Genomic DNA, 17,309 nt, shown 5'->3' on the forward strand with positions numbered 1-17,309 from the left:
TTTTTTTACAGAAGTTCAAAGTTAAATAAAATCACCACTTTTTTGTGGACATAACAGCAGCATTTAGAACATTTTTACATTTCTTCCAAATGAACAGCTTTCCAATTTTGCCTTGCTTGGAGTCTTTCTTGTTACATTGTTCATATGCTCAGACTTTCTTTTTTTAACCCTTAATGCACTGTGATATAAAGAGCTACTGTACTGTAATAAAGTCACATTGAATCTTGCAATAACAAGGCACTTATTTACACAAACTTGGACGATGTCCTGTTGAGCTGTAGTTGCAGTTGCTGGCACAACAATTTTTGTGGGAGTTACAGCATCTGACATAGATGATGACATAAACAAAATGAATAAGTCATCAGTCAACAAACAGTGCTGGAACATGGTCCCTTTCTTGCCAGAAAAATGTTCTGCCAAGGCTAGCAGCTGTTTTCTCTAACAAAATAGGAGTAAATGGAAGGATGAGGATGAAACCTGTAATTCTACAATGATTCTGCCTACTTGCACACACCAGGCTTTTTCATTTGAAACTTTTTTGTATTTGGCCAATCTTGATAAAGACTGATAAAATTAGTTTATTTGATCTTCTATTGGGTGTGCCAAACATGTCTGATAAAGTCTAAGGGATTTGAAACTTAAGTTTATGTATATTTTATGTTATCTGAAATTTCTTCTGATATAATCACACAGTTTACTGTGTTCAGGGCTCTTTTTTTAGAAGTGGCAGCTTTCTCTTTGCAGTGCTGACATGTGCTCCATTTTGCAAGATATCAAACAAAAAGTTTAATGCTTTTTAATGAAGCAATTGCCTAATATGCTAGGACATAAGGGGAGATTCTAAAAAGATTATTTAGTGTGATTCTAACAGAAGAATCACATTTGCATGTAACTCTGCTGATTAAATGCTCAGTCAGATGTAGGTCTAGACTTTGTGTCATTCTAGCAACTTGTTCTAGGACATGAAACTGCTTTCACCTAAATGATTCCATTGTAGCTCTGGCTGTATCTCCCCTTCTCCCCTCTTCTTTTGAAGAAATATGCTGAGTCTCAACATTCACAAATACAAACATGTGACCCATATATGCACAGGAGAAAATTACTATATATGTACAGCAATGTTGACATCTTAATAGTCTGATCATCACCGCCCCGCATGCACTATAAAAGTCTTGTGCAGTTTTACCATAAGATTTTAAATATATTACATAACTAGAACTGGGAGTTATAGTTAATTAATATGTCTTTCAAATCAAGGGTAAAATGAATTAATGACCTTAAAACTCTGGATGATGTCAGGCTTTTGTAACAGACACATAGGGAGGTCAGGGATAGTCCAACTAGGCATGTAGACTGGGGTAGTGGTTACTTTTCATAAGGAGGGGGCACTTCTCTGCCTCCCTGGGAAGGCCTATGCCAGGGTGCTGGAGAAGAGAGTCCAGCTGATTTTTGAACCTCAGCTTTAGGAGGAGCAGTGTTATTTTTGCCCTGGTTGTGGAACAGTAAACCAGCTCTACACTCTCTGCAGGGTGCTTGAGAGTTTATGGGAGTTTGCCTAATCCACATGTGTTTTTGTGAACCTGAAAAGGGCATTTTACCATGTCCATCATGGTGCTCTGTGGCAGGAGCTTCAGGCATACGGAATCGGGGGACCATTCTCTTCACAAGCATAGCAGGAGCTTGGTCCAAATTGCCGGCATTAAGTTAGACCTGTCCAAGCTGCAGGGTCCTTCTTGCCAAAACCTGCAGCAAGTTCTTGGTGGTTCGCAGCCAAGTGTGAAGCAGCATGAATGAAAATCAGCTCCATCAAAGTCGAGGTCATGGTTCTGAACCGGAAAAGGTTGGCCTCTCTCCTTTAGTTTGGAGGAAAGTTCCTGCCTCAATTGGAGGAGTTAAAGTATCTTGGGGTCTTGTTTACAAATGAGGGGAGAATGGAACGGAAGATCTATAGACAGATCGCTGCGGCCGCTGCTATAATCCTGACGCTGCACCAATCTGTTGTGGTGAAGAGTCTTTAAGGAAAAGGCAAAGCTCTTGGTTTGCTGGTCGGTCTACATTCCTACCCTCACCTAAGGTCATAAAAAGTGGACCATCACCAAAAGAACAAGATCCTAGATAACAGCAGCTGAAATTTGCTTTCTCCATGGGGTGGCTGAGTTCTCCCTTACAGATAGGATGAGGAGCTCGGTCATTCGGGAGAGGCTACTTCTCCACATTAAGAGGATGTGGAGGAGAAACAAGTGGTTTAGCAAGTAGAGCCTCTGCTCATGTTGTCTCCATTTATTTTGCTCACGACTTTCTGTATTGTAATATTTTAAAATTTTTCTAAAATAGTCCTCAAAGTACAGCCATTGCCTCTTCCTCATTGACCATGTTAATTTACTGTGAAATAACTTCTGATCTTGAGTGTTTGAAAGATTTCCAGTCTGACATTTGAATTTTGTTATTTGTAATCTGTCTGTGTGTGGTGCTTGCCATGTAATTGTACACTACATACTGTAAGACCAAGCCTGTTATTTATTGTCATGTATTGGGTCTGTAGTAATGTACTAATGTTAACTAGGCATTAGAATTACTTCAACTGATGATATGAAGATATATGAAGGTATCTAGGGGTGTAACAACAAATCAATCCACATCGATTTATGAATTAAAACATTTCTGATGTAAAAACATTGATGCAATATCTAGATATTAATACACATCATCATTTTTATTGTGTCAGAATGTCGACTGTTGATCTGTTTTATTATGCTGTATTTGATGATTATGATCAAAATCGTACAAGACAAACATTGTGATATCAAGAAACATTGCATGATCATTAAAAAGAATCAAGACAAACCTATATTGTTACAAAGATAGTTATTTACTCTTCTACTGATGATGCTTCTTAAAACAACAAGGTGCAATTAGCATTATTTAGAAGGAAATAATATTTTTGGAATTTAAGTCAAAGGGGAGATAAAAAATAATAAGTTTTTACTTTTGACAAAAAAGTGATGCAGTTAAAATGTAAAGCCAGATGTATTAAAATTCTCCTGGGCAACACATTATCTGCCACTATCTAGAGATTTTCCATTTACTCCCATTAAATTTTATGGCCTTACCCAGATTGTAACCATTACCAGTGCACACTTAATCCTAAACCTAACACCCCAACTTAAGACTTTTTCTCATCGGAGTAAGTTGACTGGTCCCCATAAGTACCTGTAAGTCGGCCCAGGTGGAATATTCCTTGGAATAGTAAACAGACCCCAATGTGAGGTTTTTATACCCTCTGATGTTGGCTAAGAACAGCGAGTTTCTAATAGAGCACTCACAGTTTTGATATACCCTCCGTAGGCTGTTTACCAAGACAAGCAGAGAGAAAATATAATATGATGAGCACCTGACCTTTTTGATCTGGAAACAGTATTTTTTCCAGTCCATGTAATTGCATTACTGTTCATTTTCCGGTCAAGTGACTTTATGAAGATAGAATCAAGAGGAAGACAGCAGAATAGCACTAATATACATGTCGCAACTCACATACATTATGCAGACCCAGTAAGACAGCCTTACAAAATATTTCTTGAGGCCATCTACAACAGAAGACAGTAAAACAAATATTTTTTTGTTGTTCCATTATACAAGCTTTTATACCCGGTTAAGTTGTCATATCCCTTCCACAGGATGTCCCCCTTACTGCCACAGTAAGGTTTATGTCCACCATGACAACTGTTTATATGACAGGCTTCACACTCCTGAGAGTTTGAGAACAGATGTATGTATTTTTCAGTTGTGTTTCTTTTTTTTTTTTGTGATCTGTCAACAGGTCTACCATTTCTTTTCTAAACCCGAACATTTTAAGGAAGGTGTTAAGATGAGATCAGTTTTTTTTTTTTTTTTTTCGCACCTATGAAGCCTAACCTTTCACATGATCATAAAAACATTTTTCCCAAAATGAAATATGGCTGTAGCCAACTGGCCCCTGATTCTATGGAATTGCTCTCAGCGCGCACTCAAATTCTTTTGGGTGCATTTGCTTTAAAATGTTGCGTTAAAAGGTATTGACTAAGGTATGCGAAAGAAAAGTACCTATCACTTTTTTATGAATCTCTTCCCTTCCTCATAATAATTACACAAATTTTGTATGTTTGTCTATCAAATGATATTATAAGAAATACTACATTATAGTTTGCGTTTCTAATAAGAAAACAAAAAAAAAATGAAAAGGTGAGTACCTTTTAAGTGATGCTCTTGATCTAAACTGACAAATTTTCTTTATTTTATTGAGTAGACTTATTTAGTAATTTACTGAAAACATAACCTGTAGGACACAAATAGCCATATCTTATACAGTAGGTATAGCTTCATCCACTTTCCATTGAGGCAGAAAAGAGAAACACAAAATCACTGACTGATAAACCAATGGAACCTATTTTTTAGGGTTAAACAAAACAAATCAGTGAGTTGGTTGATCTTTTTTTTTTCTTTTCTTATCTTCAGAGTGCTTTATTAAATTGTAACACTCATGCATGCACAAAGACACTCAGGTGAAACCAAGTAAATCCTCTGACCCAGATTTCTTCTCTCTCCTTCTCTGTCCACAGCCGTCACCCTGTGAATGGTGCCGCTGCGAACCAAATAACGAGGTACACTGTGTGGTGTCTGACTGTGCTGTCCCAGAGTGTGTCAACCCTGTTTATGAGCCAGAGCAGTGCTGCCCCATCTGTAAAAATGGTAAAATAATATTTTGACATCCTCCCTTGAATTTTTCTAATATGTGGTTTCTTTAAAGTGAATTTCATTAAACTAGTGAGAGTACGTTTATCAACAGTGTGTACAATTTTTTTTGTACCTTTACATGTTGAGGAGTATTTGATGTTTTATGTATTCAAATTATTACCTTTGGCCCACAAGACACTAATGAGCAGTACTAGTTTTAATTATAAATGACACAATAAGCAGAGTAAACATTAGTCTATTGATTAAAGGCATGGTGCGAAGGACTAATGGGTCCTTGGAGAGCTTTTTATCTCCAAGCACCCAGGTGCCCTTGTCACATACAGCCAATCCCTAAATTAGAATTATAGGAATCCAATGTTTCATTGACTATTTCCAAGGCAAGGTGGGTGGCTTCCCTTTGCTAGTTCTAATTCTTGAGAGACAGATGGATCTTTATGACTAAAGTCAAGCTGCTGAAATTATCACAAGCAAAGAGCACTTTGGGTATTAGCATATTCATAGCCTTAACACAATGGTGCATTTATAATAAGTATGAATTAGGAACTAAAATTTAACCAGGTGGCATATAAAAATTTGTACACAAAATCCAATGTGTCTTTAGCAACTGACCCATATTTTCTCAAATCTGTCTTTATGTCCATAGTATATCTGGTGTTAATCCAAGACATCTTTGCTCACACAACAACGCCTTCTGTAACAAAGCTGCCGAAGCTGCTTGAGGAGATCTAATCCAGCCTGACAGGGTACAATGACACCCTTGGCATTTCAGGGAGTGCCTGCTGTTTGCAGGTGCCCCAAGGGTGTTTGGTCAGATTCTGGTTTACAGATAAATCTGTATGAGAGTGGAAAGCTAAGGAACGTGAAGAAAGGACAAAGGGGGTGGGTGGGGGGGCTGGAGAGCTCTTACTTTTGTGCAGAATAAGTAGGAAACAACATGCTCTAGCATGCCTGAGTCAAACATTTTAACAGTGTGAGACATGCTTTTTTTTAAATCATTACACTACTGTAGAAAAGAACTCAGTGAGCACTGATTTAAAGTGGAGCAAGATGTTCCTTTTTTGTGATCCTAAGCAATAATTCAGCATCCTTCATTTAGAGGATTACTCCAATCTATTGTCAGGCAAGTCCTTCTATCTTATACCCCCTTTTTCATAAAAGTGTTTTCCAAAAAATTATTTGGATTTTTAGAAAGGTTTTTTTTTTTTAACTACTTGGTTAGGTCACAAACACCTTTAATACATTCTAGTAATTTTGCTTCTATAAACAAAAAATAACAAAACAATGAGTACCTCCATAATTTAGCTCAATAATTAGAAAAAATTAAAACAAGCTGTGGGCCCAGTGATCATTCTGTAAAGCAAGAACGCAAATACTAAGAATGTATCCCCCCCCCCAAAAAAATAGCATGTTTAAAAGATTTCTACCTTGTTTTTTATGCAAAGAAAACTATATATATTTTTTTATAATTTTTTTTTGTTTTGGTTTTAATCTGACACTGGGATATTTGCGGTGCATCCATTTTTTCCAATCCCATGACGAATCCAAGCAAAAACATTGTGTTTATTTTTTTTATAGTTTTTTCAATAATCAAAACTTTTTCTGTGTAAGGAAATGTGTATATTTTTAATTGAATAAAAAAAAATATATATCAATCAGTTAAGAAAAGTTTTCTTAACAAGCAGCTTATCAAAAAGATTAAAGCAAATATTACACCACAAAAATCGACTTTCAAAGCTATAACCTGAGATGCATGTCCCTCTGCATGAACTCCCCTACCATGCCTGACACTTGGCATTTTAGCTTGTAAAAATGAAAGCAACATTAACTTTTATAGCAATTCTGCAAAGAATTCAGTGTTAGAAAAAAAATGCAATAAAAACATCAACACAAGAAAGGTGTTACACACACAAGAAGTGAGTTAATTTCTTTTTTATTATTTTTCTTGAGGTGGTAAAAAAATAGCCATATACTAATGTAGAAAAAAAGAAAGCCCTATAGTTCACATATCCGAATGTTAGCTTCGAAATGATCCTTCCTTAAGATAATATTGTCAGGTTTTGAATTTGTGAACAGAGTAAAGATAGACCTCAGGATGCATCATGGAGTCTGTCGATATTTCAATAAAGTAGAGAGCACACTTGGAAAACGGGGTTTTTATACAAGGAACAAAGTGAAGAATATATCACATTAAGTACCACATATGAAAGTGGGATCAGAATTGGGCTGTTCAAACTGCCGAAAAAAAGTTGAATAAGAGATGTATATGGGTAAAGAGATTAGATTTGCTTTCAGTGTGAACCTTGCCATAGAGCAACTTCCTATTAATACAGAAATAATCAGCTTGAAAAGATAAAGACAAAATATACTAAAAACACTAAGAGTAATAAACTAGAAAAAAAAGCAGAGCAAATATAACTAATACAGCAAACCCTGATGGCAAAAATAACGGAATATGGCAAGACTGGAAACACCAACTCAAAACTACAGATAAAGCAGATGATATACGTGTGGTGTATTATTGCCGCTCCCTCAAATTTTCTGTGTGGCCTCTAGGGGAATCTAAAAAATATGTTCAAGGCGCCTCAGATGACTCCTGTCAATGCCTCTCCTGAATGAACATGCTCCTTAACCTATGTCTAATGTCTAAGGGAGTGCCCAGCCACCTTGCAGAGAAAGCCAATTTCAGACACTTGTATCCAGCATCCCCTTCGTTCGGTCATGATAAAGATTCCATAACCATGGGTGAGGGTGGGATCATATACCAATATATATTAATTGCTAAGCCTTTTCACTCTGCCCTTTTTATCGCAACAGACCAGTGCATCATCCGCATTAAAGTGGTGGCTTCAGCCAATCCATCTATTGATCCCACACTCCTTTCTCCCCTCACTAATGAACAGGACCCCAAGATACCTGAAGTCCTCCACTTGAGGCAGGAACTCTCGTCCAACCTAAAAGGGAGAAGCCAGGGAATTGGGGGCTCTGAGTTTCATCCGTGCCACTTTGGACTCAGTGATGAAACTGAGTCGCTTGACTACTTACAGCTGGCTTAATGTAACTTCACTTGTGGAGCCTGGCTTACTTTAAATTAATAAGGACACTTAAGACATGGCGCCAGCAGTCACCCTAATAAGTGCTATCCAAATATTGCTGGCAGTAAGGAAGGAGCTAGGACGACAGAGTAGTATGCTTTTTCAAGCACCAGTGAAGTTCGTATAGGGAGGCTGTAGTCCCAATTTGATGAGCATCAATCATTTTTGTTTCCGTTTCGTAATAATGTAATGATGCTGTATTGAGCAAAGCAGTCTGGAGGATCTTTTCTACACTGGCTAATGTTCTTATTGTTGACCCCACTAAAAGTGATGGCCTAGGAGCTAGGAACAGGGGGTATGAGCTATTTCGAGTATTTGGATCAAGCCTTTGTGAAACAGATGAAGCCAGAATGCACTTCTCACGCTAGGTCAAGCCTGTATTTATCTATTACCCTGGAATTTCTGAATTCTTCATTTGTTAAATTGGCGTTTGAGATGAGGACACAGAACAACAACAAAAAGAAAAAAAAAGAAAAAAAACAACTAAATGTAATAGCAAGCCATATTTATATATCACAAAATTTAAAAATATTACGCAGGATAAAAGAAAAATGGATATTGAACATGCCTTTAGAGAGTAAAGGACAGAAGCATGGCAGATGGGACAGTTATATAGGTGTGAAGAAGTAGCAGAAAGCAAGAACAAGAAAAGAAAAGAAAAAACCTGGCAATATGAAATTATATGAAAGGGTAAAGAAACAAAAGGGGTATATGTATATATATATATATATATATACATTGTTTTTTTCACTGAAACAGAACTTGATAAATATTGGAAACTAGCATTAGAAGAGGAAGATTGCCCCCATTGGCCTCTCGTATTCCTATTTAATATTTCATTTATAAATCAAAAGGCAAATTTTTCAAAATTCAAAATTATAAGTGTACACTTATAATTACCAAATATATGTATTCATTTATATATTTTTAGCGTCACCAGTAGGAGGGGGATGAATAGCAAATTCGTTGTATATTAGGATTTTGCAGTTAACGAAAAATATATGCAATAAATGTGTCCTCACCAATAGCAGTGGTTTGTCAGCACCTTAGGCAAGTGAATACACATCCTTTTTGCGGAAAATATTGAACTGTTTCATGTGTCCTGAAACATGTCTTGCTGCGAAACTGGCAGGAGCACAGGTCACACTCATCCCACATCAACCTTAAAGGAGTTTGTCCTGTAACCTGTGCCAGCTGTCTAGAGGTAGATCGATGAGAGTTTAGAGTTGGCAAGCACTTTCAGTCTCTCCTCTAAACCCAGATCAAAGAGACCTTGCTGGGTTAAAAACTGAAAATATATATGCAAATAAATCTGATTGAAATGATCTGTGCTGAGGCAAAAGAGGATTAACAAGTTGGATGTTGTATTGTGTTTTTGTTTTTTTGTCTACTTTGGTACCTACCTTTTTGCAGACTGTACGAGCAACACTGTGTAACCTTTAGCCCCTAGGAGTGCTAGACCTGAAAGTTTCAGGTTTAGCACCTCTGAAAGCAACTGGCAACTGCACTGTGGCGAAGTTCAAGTGTATCAGGAATCTATTAGAAGACCACTGTGGGCTAGCAGATGGTGACAAAGAAAATGCTACATTCACTCCACTAGATGAAAGCCTACATCAGAGAACCGGAGAACCAAAAGTTGCTCAGGATGACTGGATTCTCAGTCATCCAGGTCATAGTCATTCCAAAAAAGTTAAAAAGCAAAAAAGCCATGCATCTGTGGAAAGGTTGTTTGGTTTCTCCAATATAAAGATCAGAGCATTCCTCACTGCATCGAACTGCATACACCAATCCACTCATATTTGGTCTGGGGGTTTTGTCCTTAGGATGTACTAGTCTCTGTTTCAGGGTCTTGTTAGGTTTGAAATGTACAAAATCTGCATGGCCCAACACAGAAGAGTGACCTCCTGGGACAAGATTCTGCAGTACATCTTATGGACAAAGGACATTCTTTTGAGGACCAGAATGTTCACATTTTGGACAAAGAAAGTAGGTGGTTTGAGAGGGGCATAAGCCATCTATGTTAAAAAAAAAAAAAGGAAAATAAACCAAGGAAACAGAAGACCTTGCCTATTCAGCCAGGCCAACAATTCCCCTTAACGACACCCCTTTCAGAAACATAGACAAGTATGGGGCATTGCAGGCTAACAAAAGAAGCCAAAGGACTCCCATTCCAAAGGGGTGGACCATTTCGTACATTTCAATTTGCATGTTTTATAAGCAATAACAAGACTTTGTAGGGGCTACTGTATAAAGCCCCAAACTCAATGCTATTTCTGACATTTTGAAAAAGCTTCCTGGATGCGAAGCGAAACTTCTTCCAACTTGGACACAAAGTCCAGTGGATTGTTTTTGAACTTTTTTGGAGTAGCTTAGGATGTGCCCCAATTCAGAGGCTGCATCTTCTGAAGAACACATTTGTGGACCAATTAGGTCAGAGTACTGCGCCAAAGGCTTCCCCACTCCAAAAATCCTCCTTTCTTTAAATGCTGCCAATGAATGCATCCTTCATGGCCCATCATTTCGGGTTGAAGTGAATTGGTCAAGTCCGTGCAGCAATGGACAACGGTGGTAAATATTATGAATACAACTGAAATAATAGGATTCCTAATATCAACAATAAACCTCTAAGACAGGCCTTCCCAAACTCGGTCCTCAAGGCCCCCTGTCCTGCAGGTTTTAGAGGTTTTTTCTGCTTCAGCACAGCTGGTTATAATGATTGCAGTAGACCAAAAGCCTGTTAATCAGCTTTCAATTAAAATCAGCTGTGCTGGAGCAAGGAAACCTCTAAAACCTGCAGGACAGGGGGCCTTGAGGACAGAGTCTGGGGATGCCTGCTCTAAGATGTTTAAAGGTAAGAATATAGTTTTTTAAAACACAAACTTATACTCGCTTTATTAAGATCCCTCTAACTTTAAAAAATTAGTTTCTGGATCTCTCAGCTCCAGCTCACCTTGGCAGCTGTCAGCCAACCAGGTTTTCCCTCTCTATCCAGGAGAATACGCCGGCTCACCACGTTGAACCTACTGCCGGGTTAAAATGCTGGGTGGAAGTTAATCACATAACTCATTCAGATAATATTCAAAAGTTTGGCTTTTTAAAAACTGTATTTTTTATTCAGTAAATCTTGGCTGAAATTAAAGTTGAGCTTCAAAATAAGGTAAATTTATTTAACTCTGCTGGAGCTATATTGGCAGCTTAATAACTACCGTAGCTCATCTTCACACGCCTGCAGCCATGGCACATCTGCTGCCGTTCCTCATAGATTAAATAAACAAAAATCTGAGCAAATAGCTGAGATCCAGACAAAAATATTTAATAAATCCTCAATAATGTGGATTGAAAAATTAACGTTATGTTCATAAATCTGATTGTAGTTGTCAAGTACTTTCTACACAAATGTTAATTATTTCATAATTCCAAACCACTTTTTTTATTTTATTTTTTCCATGGAGCATTGTTTTTCTTCAGCACTTCAAAACATAGAATGCTGAAATATCCTGTTTGATTTTTGACATGTCACATTAATAGTGAATATTCCTGTCCCTCATCTTTATCTAAATAATAACATTAATAATAACATATGTATAGATCTGAGCCTCATACTGTCACGGTTGCTAGGTGGCCAAAGCTATGCTGGGATAAGGGTGGGACGGCTGCTGAAGTCTGGACCTTCCCAATTCACAGCTTATCACTTTCAGCTTTCATTGTTTGTTAGGTATTTGGAAGATCTAATCTGCACGTAGGCCAGGTCTAAGTGCACCCTGTGAATTAGAACCCACCCTCAGACTGCATTAAAGCTGTGCTCTGGGTTACATGACTCTTTGAGGGATGGATACAACCCTATTAAGTCATATAGACAAGATTTTCGAAAGGGCAAACCAGAAGGATCCTCTATATGAGCCAAGGGCTGTACATTGACTTTAAAAATGATTTTATATATTTCAAATCATGGTAATACTAGGGCTTTTGTACTGATTGAGCATCGCTTAAAGGCAACAGCCTCCCTAAGACTTAATGCTTACCACGACCCTCCATTAATCACTAGAGTATATCCATCTTCTGATAGCTAGTTTCAGCAGTATCATATACTGGTCTATAAGCTAAAATTATATCACATTGTTTTTATGAACATGGCATTAAACTATCCTCCAATAACCTCTACAGACCCCACAGCTTTATCCTAATAACATGTCTGTCAGATTACAATTTCAGAGGAATTCTACCCTGAGGCCTGGTTGAATATAAACCAGAATTATGCTCTACTAAAATTTGAATGGAGGTCCAGCATGGTACTAACAATGTGTATCTACTTAAATAAAAAATGAATGCAAAAATGTCCTAAATTGGTTGAAAATGTAGCCTCGGATTTTCAAATGTGAGAAAAGTTCTCTGGGAGGAGCCACACCTCTCACATCAGATTATCTCACATTAAATCAGTTTTATTGGGATACTAAAATGTGTAGGACTATTGGCCCTGAAAGTGGCTCTGTCTTGAGGAGTTATGACACATTTTGTTTTTTTATAGCAAGTTTTAGAGGATTCTTTAGATGGGCAGGTTGTACGGAGCTGGATACTGAAAGCTATCTTAACTGATTATCACATCAATTGATATATTACTTCCATTGTTATTCACTTCTGCTTACCTTTTTAATTTAGTTGAACAGGGTTAGAAAAATATTTATACCATCAGGTCTTCTTTAGAAATTCTTTAGAAAGAAAACTGATCAAACATAATATTGCTTGTTTTTTACCTGCTACAGTGTGAATATACCAGCCTTTTTACCCTTTTTAACCTTAGTTACTAATTAACTGTACTTAGATATCTGCTTGTCCATCGTTTTTATCAGTGGTAAAAAAAAAAAAAAAAACATTTTTAAAACGAATCCTCTCAACAAGATGGAAAACAAAAAGGTAAACCGCTATGCTTTCAGGATAATGCAGATGTCAAAACTAATGAGAGTAATTTATTGCCCTGAAAGTCCATTCACTTGTTTGTAGTAACAAAAGAAAACTATAAGGACTTCTGCGACCCTTTCATACAAAAGTGAAGTGATTAACACCAACCCTTCCTCTACTCTACCCTCTCAAAGCAGCCCTCTTCCTCTGTCTCTTTTTGTGCACTCCAGCCTCTCAGTGCTGCCAAGGCAGTGCCTGGCAGGCTCCTGTGCTCGTGGCGCATTAGGATGCAAAGCGCTCCATGTCGAGGGAGAAGGGGAGACTAACAAAAGCGCTTTAGTGTTGCAAAAACAAGCCCATCGGTGCATGCCTGTGAAAAGATCTGTGCGTCTGCTCTTACTCCCCTAACTCCCCCCAGCTCTCTGCATCACTCTACCACCCCTTCTGCAGAGAAGAAGCTCTCGGGGGAGATGCATCCATTTCTCGTAGTTCTCACTCTTCTTTTTCTGTGTCTCATGCGGCAGGTCCAAATTGCTTTGCCGGAACGACGATCATCCCAGCCGGAATTGAAGTAAAGGTGGACGACTGCACCATCTGCCGCTGCCACAACGGAGACTGGTGGAAGCCAGCACAGTGCTTGCGGCGGGAGTGCCTCAACGGCCAGTCGTTGTCATAAAGAGAGGCTCCACTGCAGATGGTGGATAAACTCAGGCAAGGCTCTGCCTACTGGGCTATTTTAAGTGATTGACAGGGCATGAGCACAATTCCTACAAAATAAAGAACAAAAGAAGTTAAAGGAAAAGCAGAGGTGACGTAGAAATGAAGAGACGCTCTCACAAGCTTCATACAAATACAGTATACTAGCCAGTGAGAAGATGATGGAACTTATCTCACGGCTGTTTCCGCCCTGCAGTTTTACTCGGCCTATATATTTGCAAAAGTTGACTCTGCTGCTTTCTCCCAGAAAGTTTCTAAGCTTCTTGAACTCTTTCCTAACCACTGGCAATGGTGAACTGCTCATGTCAAGTTTCTGTATGTATGTCTTCAGCTTGTTACTACGCGTTCTTCATGACCACGCTGGTGTTGTAAAGATCAAACAGCAGGAAAAAAAAAAGAAAAATTGAAAGCACACTTTACTGCGCTTTTTTTGTGTTTTCCTGGTCATACTAGGATTACCACTGCAGATAAGCTTAAATTCCCCACTACCCTCTAAGAGCTTGTTTACAAAATGCACATTGTTTGTCTTCATAAGACTTTTTAAATGGATGTGGCTGTTGCTCACCTCTACCCAATGAGTGTCATGTTTTATAAACTGCAATGCATCTGACAAGGCTGCTTTTTTCTTTTTTGGTATGCCATTGTTTTGTGTTGTGTCTTTGTTTAAAAGCAGCACAAACTGAAGCTTTCGGTATTACTGTGTGTAGCTGAGAAGGAAGCAGGATGTTAACCCATGTAGCCCTTTGAATGAGCAGGAAATACAGGAAAAACAAATCTTCTGTCTGACCAAATGTCTTTATTGTTTTGTTTTTTTGTTTTGTTTTAAGGTCCAGATCCTTCAACTAACTAACTGCTTGAACTTGTTATCAAAGCACTTAGGAAGCCAAGAGCAGCCCGTTTTAATTTTCCTTAATCAGGAGTATTCTGTAATAAATCATCCAGCTGGGTACTTGGCGCAGCCTTCTTGCTGGGCACATCTAGCATGAACCGGCACACAAAGGAGAGGGGGGTCTGCACATGGCTAAGTGGTTTTAGGCAGCATTCACAAGTGTAATGTCCATGTGATGATTTGGTCTTGCCATTCATCCACTATTCAGGCACAGTGTGTTGAACTGCATTCACTGAAGCACATAAACCTCATACATAAGTCTTTAACATACAGAGCTCTGACATGTAGCACTGAATATTTAACCGATTTTCATTTCAGTCTTTCTTGAAAACACCACACTGTCTCAGCCAGTATGAAGCAAATATATGATCATGACTATAACATACAGCTGTGCTAATGTATTACACTGGTCGTCAGGCGATCCACTCTGAGAGAGGAAGCACCCTACCCGGCACCATAAACATGAAATTTTTCACATGATAAATATTACTCATTAATCCGGAGGTGAATTTCCGTAAGCAGACTCCATTCATCACTAAGATTTTTTTTCCCCCTCCATTTTAAGAAAATCTGTTTCCGTTAACCTTTTAAACCCCATTCCTCTACAGTGATGGATGAGTTGCTTAATAGCAGCTTCTAGCCCTCTGTAATGAGACAGAAATGAACAGAGGATTAAAGACCTGTGACTAAAGAGGTGTATCACCTTAAAAGGCATTAAAAGTAATTTTAGAAGTATCCCACACTCTAGAAATCTGCTGCATGACTTGAATAAGGACACTGGATAAAATTGGGCAAAGATTGTTCTTTAAAAGGTAGATTGGAATCTCTGTGGTCTTTTCTATAGTGTATAACTCTCTTAGCATTTTAAGTTTAGAAGAGGCAAAGCAAGTTTATTTATATAGTGCATTCAGTGGCAAGACAATTCAAATTCATGTACATGATTGGACAACACACAAGGGAAAATTAAATTGCGATATAACATAAAAAAAGTAATAAAATGAAAGAATGTTGGTTTAAAAACTTAAATGTTTAGCTAGAAACAGGTTAAGGGCACTATTTAATATGGATTTAAGGCAAATTAGGTTTTAAAGCACTTTTACAATTTTGTGGGATTTTGTTCCAGATTAGCGAAGCATAAGAACTATAAGCTTCTTTTCCATGCTTGGCTCTGGTTCTGGGAAGACCTGAGGGTCAGGTTGGTTGATACGTTGACGACAAATCTGTAATATATTTTGGTGCTAAGCCGTTGAGTGATTTATAGAGAGAAGTATTACAGTTTATTCTCTGAGATATGGGGAGCAGCTGTAAGGACATTGGAACTTTGGAGATTTGCTCCACTTTCTTAGTTTTAGTGAAGAGGCAGGCATACAGCATCCAGGGATGTCTACAGCTGTCAATCAATCCTACTAAAGATGGACTCATTAGTTTTTCAAAGGTTATTAGTCCTGTGCACAAAGAAATGCTGTAAATTTAGTATAAACCCAGATTATTTACTCCCAAAGGCTGAAGCTAACAAGAGACCCAAGACTGAATCTTACTACTACCTTCTTAAACGATTATGTTCTCAAAAAAAGTCATTGTGGTTTATAAAAGTTGAGAAGAGAAAACCTCTTAGAACCCAATATTCAGCCAGACAAGGTGTGATATAATCAGAAATGCTTAAAGGAAGACAGGTGGCAGGCTTAAACAGGCAGATGAGGACAGAATCAGCCTGTAAGAAATTGATGAAGGCAGACAGACTGATAGCAGCCTTTGAGCATGTAAACAGTAAATGGAAAGTGTCTTCAACTAGTGTGAATAAATGAAATGAGATTTTAACAATAAAGTTACATTTTATTTTTAACCTTATGTGGAGAAAATAAAAATAACTTTAAAGAAATTTAAAAACAATGGAATTAAGTTACAGTTAAACAACAAAAATGACCTACTGGCACTGTACACATATTTTTGAAAAGGAATCAATTGCACAGAAGTATTATATAAAGATAAAAAAAGAGATCTAAAATCCCAACAAGTCACATTATCATGCTAAAACTATGCAGATTGTATAAGCTGCTAAGGTTGAGCAAAAATAGATTTAGGATAACAAAAATTCATCACAAGACCCTGGATGGTTAATATGATGACTCCATCCCCTCCCACAGCTCTGATTCATCTTACAGAACCAACCAAAAAATACAGCCTCAGCAACCCACAACAATACCTGCAACTTATCAAACAAACCATTGTATGCACTTCTTTCTTCTTTTTTCTTGAGGTAATTATGTCCTCGCTGATGTAGAATTCCTCAAACTGTAGCACAATGGATTGATAAAGTAATTTCATCATCTTAAATTGCACTTCTTTGTTTTAAGGTATCATCATTGTTACTACAATGTCTACCATGTAAGATTATTCACAAATATAAACCTCCAATAAACATTAACCAACATTAACTGTTGGAATCTGAACTGAATAAACACAACTGCTTATATGAAGGCCTAATTGATATGCCCCAAAAGGGGAGAGTGACATAATAAAGAGAAAGCACAGAATTTTAAATACAAACATTTATCCAACATTATGCCTGTCGCTGTCTGCGGAGACAGAGTTGCCCCAAAAAAGTGCTTCAAGTTCTCATTCTGTTCGCATCTACATACCTATGAGAATAAGGTTTGACTGTGTTAACATGGATTATAAACAAGTAATTGTCAAGCCTGCAGGTAAAGGATGATATGTTTATTACTATCAACTGGCCGCATAAGGGACCTGTGCATCTCAGAGAAGCAGATTAATTTCTCCTATCAATGGGCTCTATGCACAGCTCCACTACTTCCTCAACTTCAGCAGCTTCTTTGCTTATTGGACAAGCTGATAAATCTATATGTGTCTGGCTGGTTACTGGGGTCAGTTATTGGGGTTATTCTGATATAGTCTCATCATACATAATACTGTTATTAGGTTTTTAGTTTAGGTTTTATTTTCTCATCTGATTAAATACTTGA

General features: G+C 37.8%; 1 protein-coding gene across 3 annotated transcripts in view; it reads left to right on the forward strand.

The window, feature by feature from the left end:
* vwc2l (von Willebrand factor C domain containing protein 2-like) overlaps nt 1-15,247 on the forward strand; it is a 30,981-nt gene extending 15,734 nt beyond the window's left edge. For all 3 annotated transcript variants that reach the window (XM_015379938.1, XM_015379939.1, XM_015379940.1), the window contains exons 3-4: nt 4,596-4,725; nt 13,244-15,247. In XM_015379938.1, the coding sequence (XP_015235424.1) occupies nt 4,596-4,725; nt 13,244-13,395 (282 nt within the window). In that variant the 3' untranslated portion in view covers nt 13,396-15,247. The remainder of the gene's footprint in view (nt 1-4,595; nt 4,726-13,243) is intronic.
* The last annotated feature ends 2,062 nt before the right edge of the window (nt 15,248-17,309 follow it).

This window comes from Cyprinodon variegatus, unplaced genomic scaffold (genome assembly GCF_000732505.1).
Source record: "Cyprinodon variegatus isolate N-32 unplaced genomic scaffold, C_variegatus-1.0 Scaffold204, whole genome shotgun sequence".
In the NCBI taxonomy this organism is placed as follows: Eukaryota; Metazoa; Chordata; class Actinopteri; order Cyprinodontiformes; family Cyprinodontidae; genus Cyprinodon; species Cyprinodon variegatus.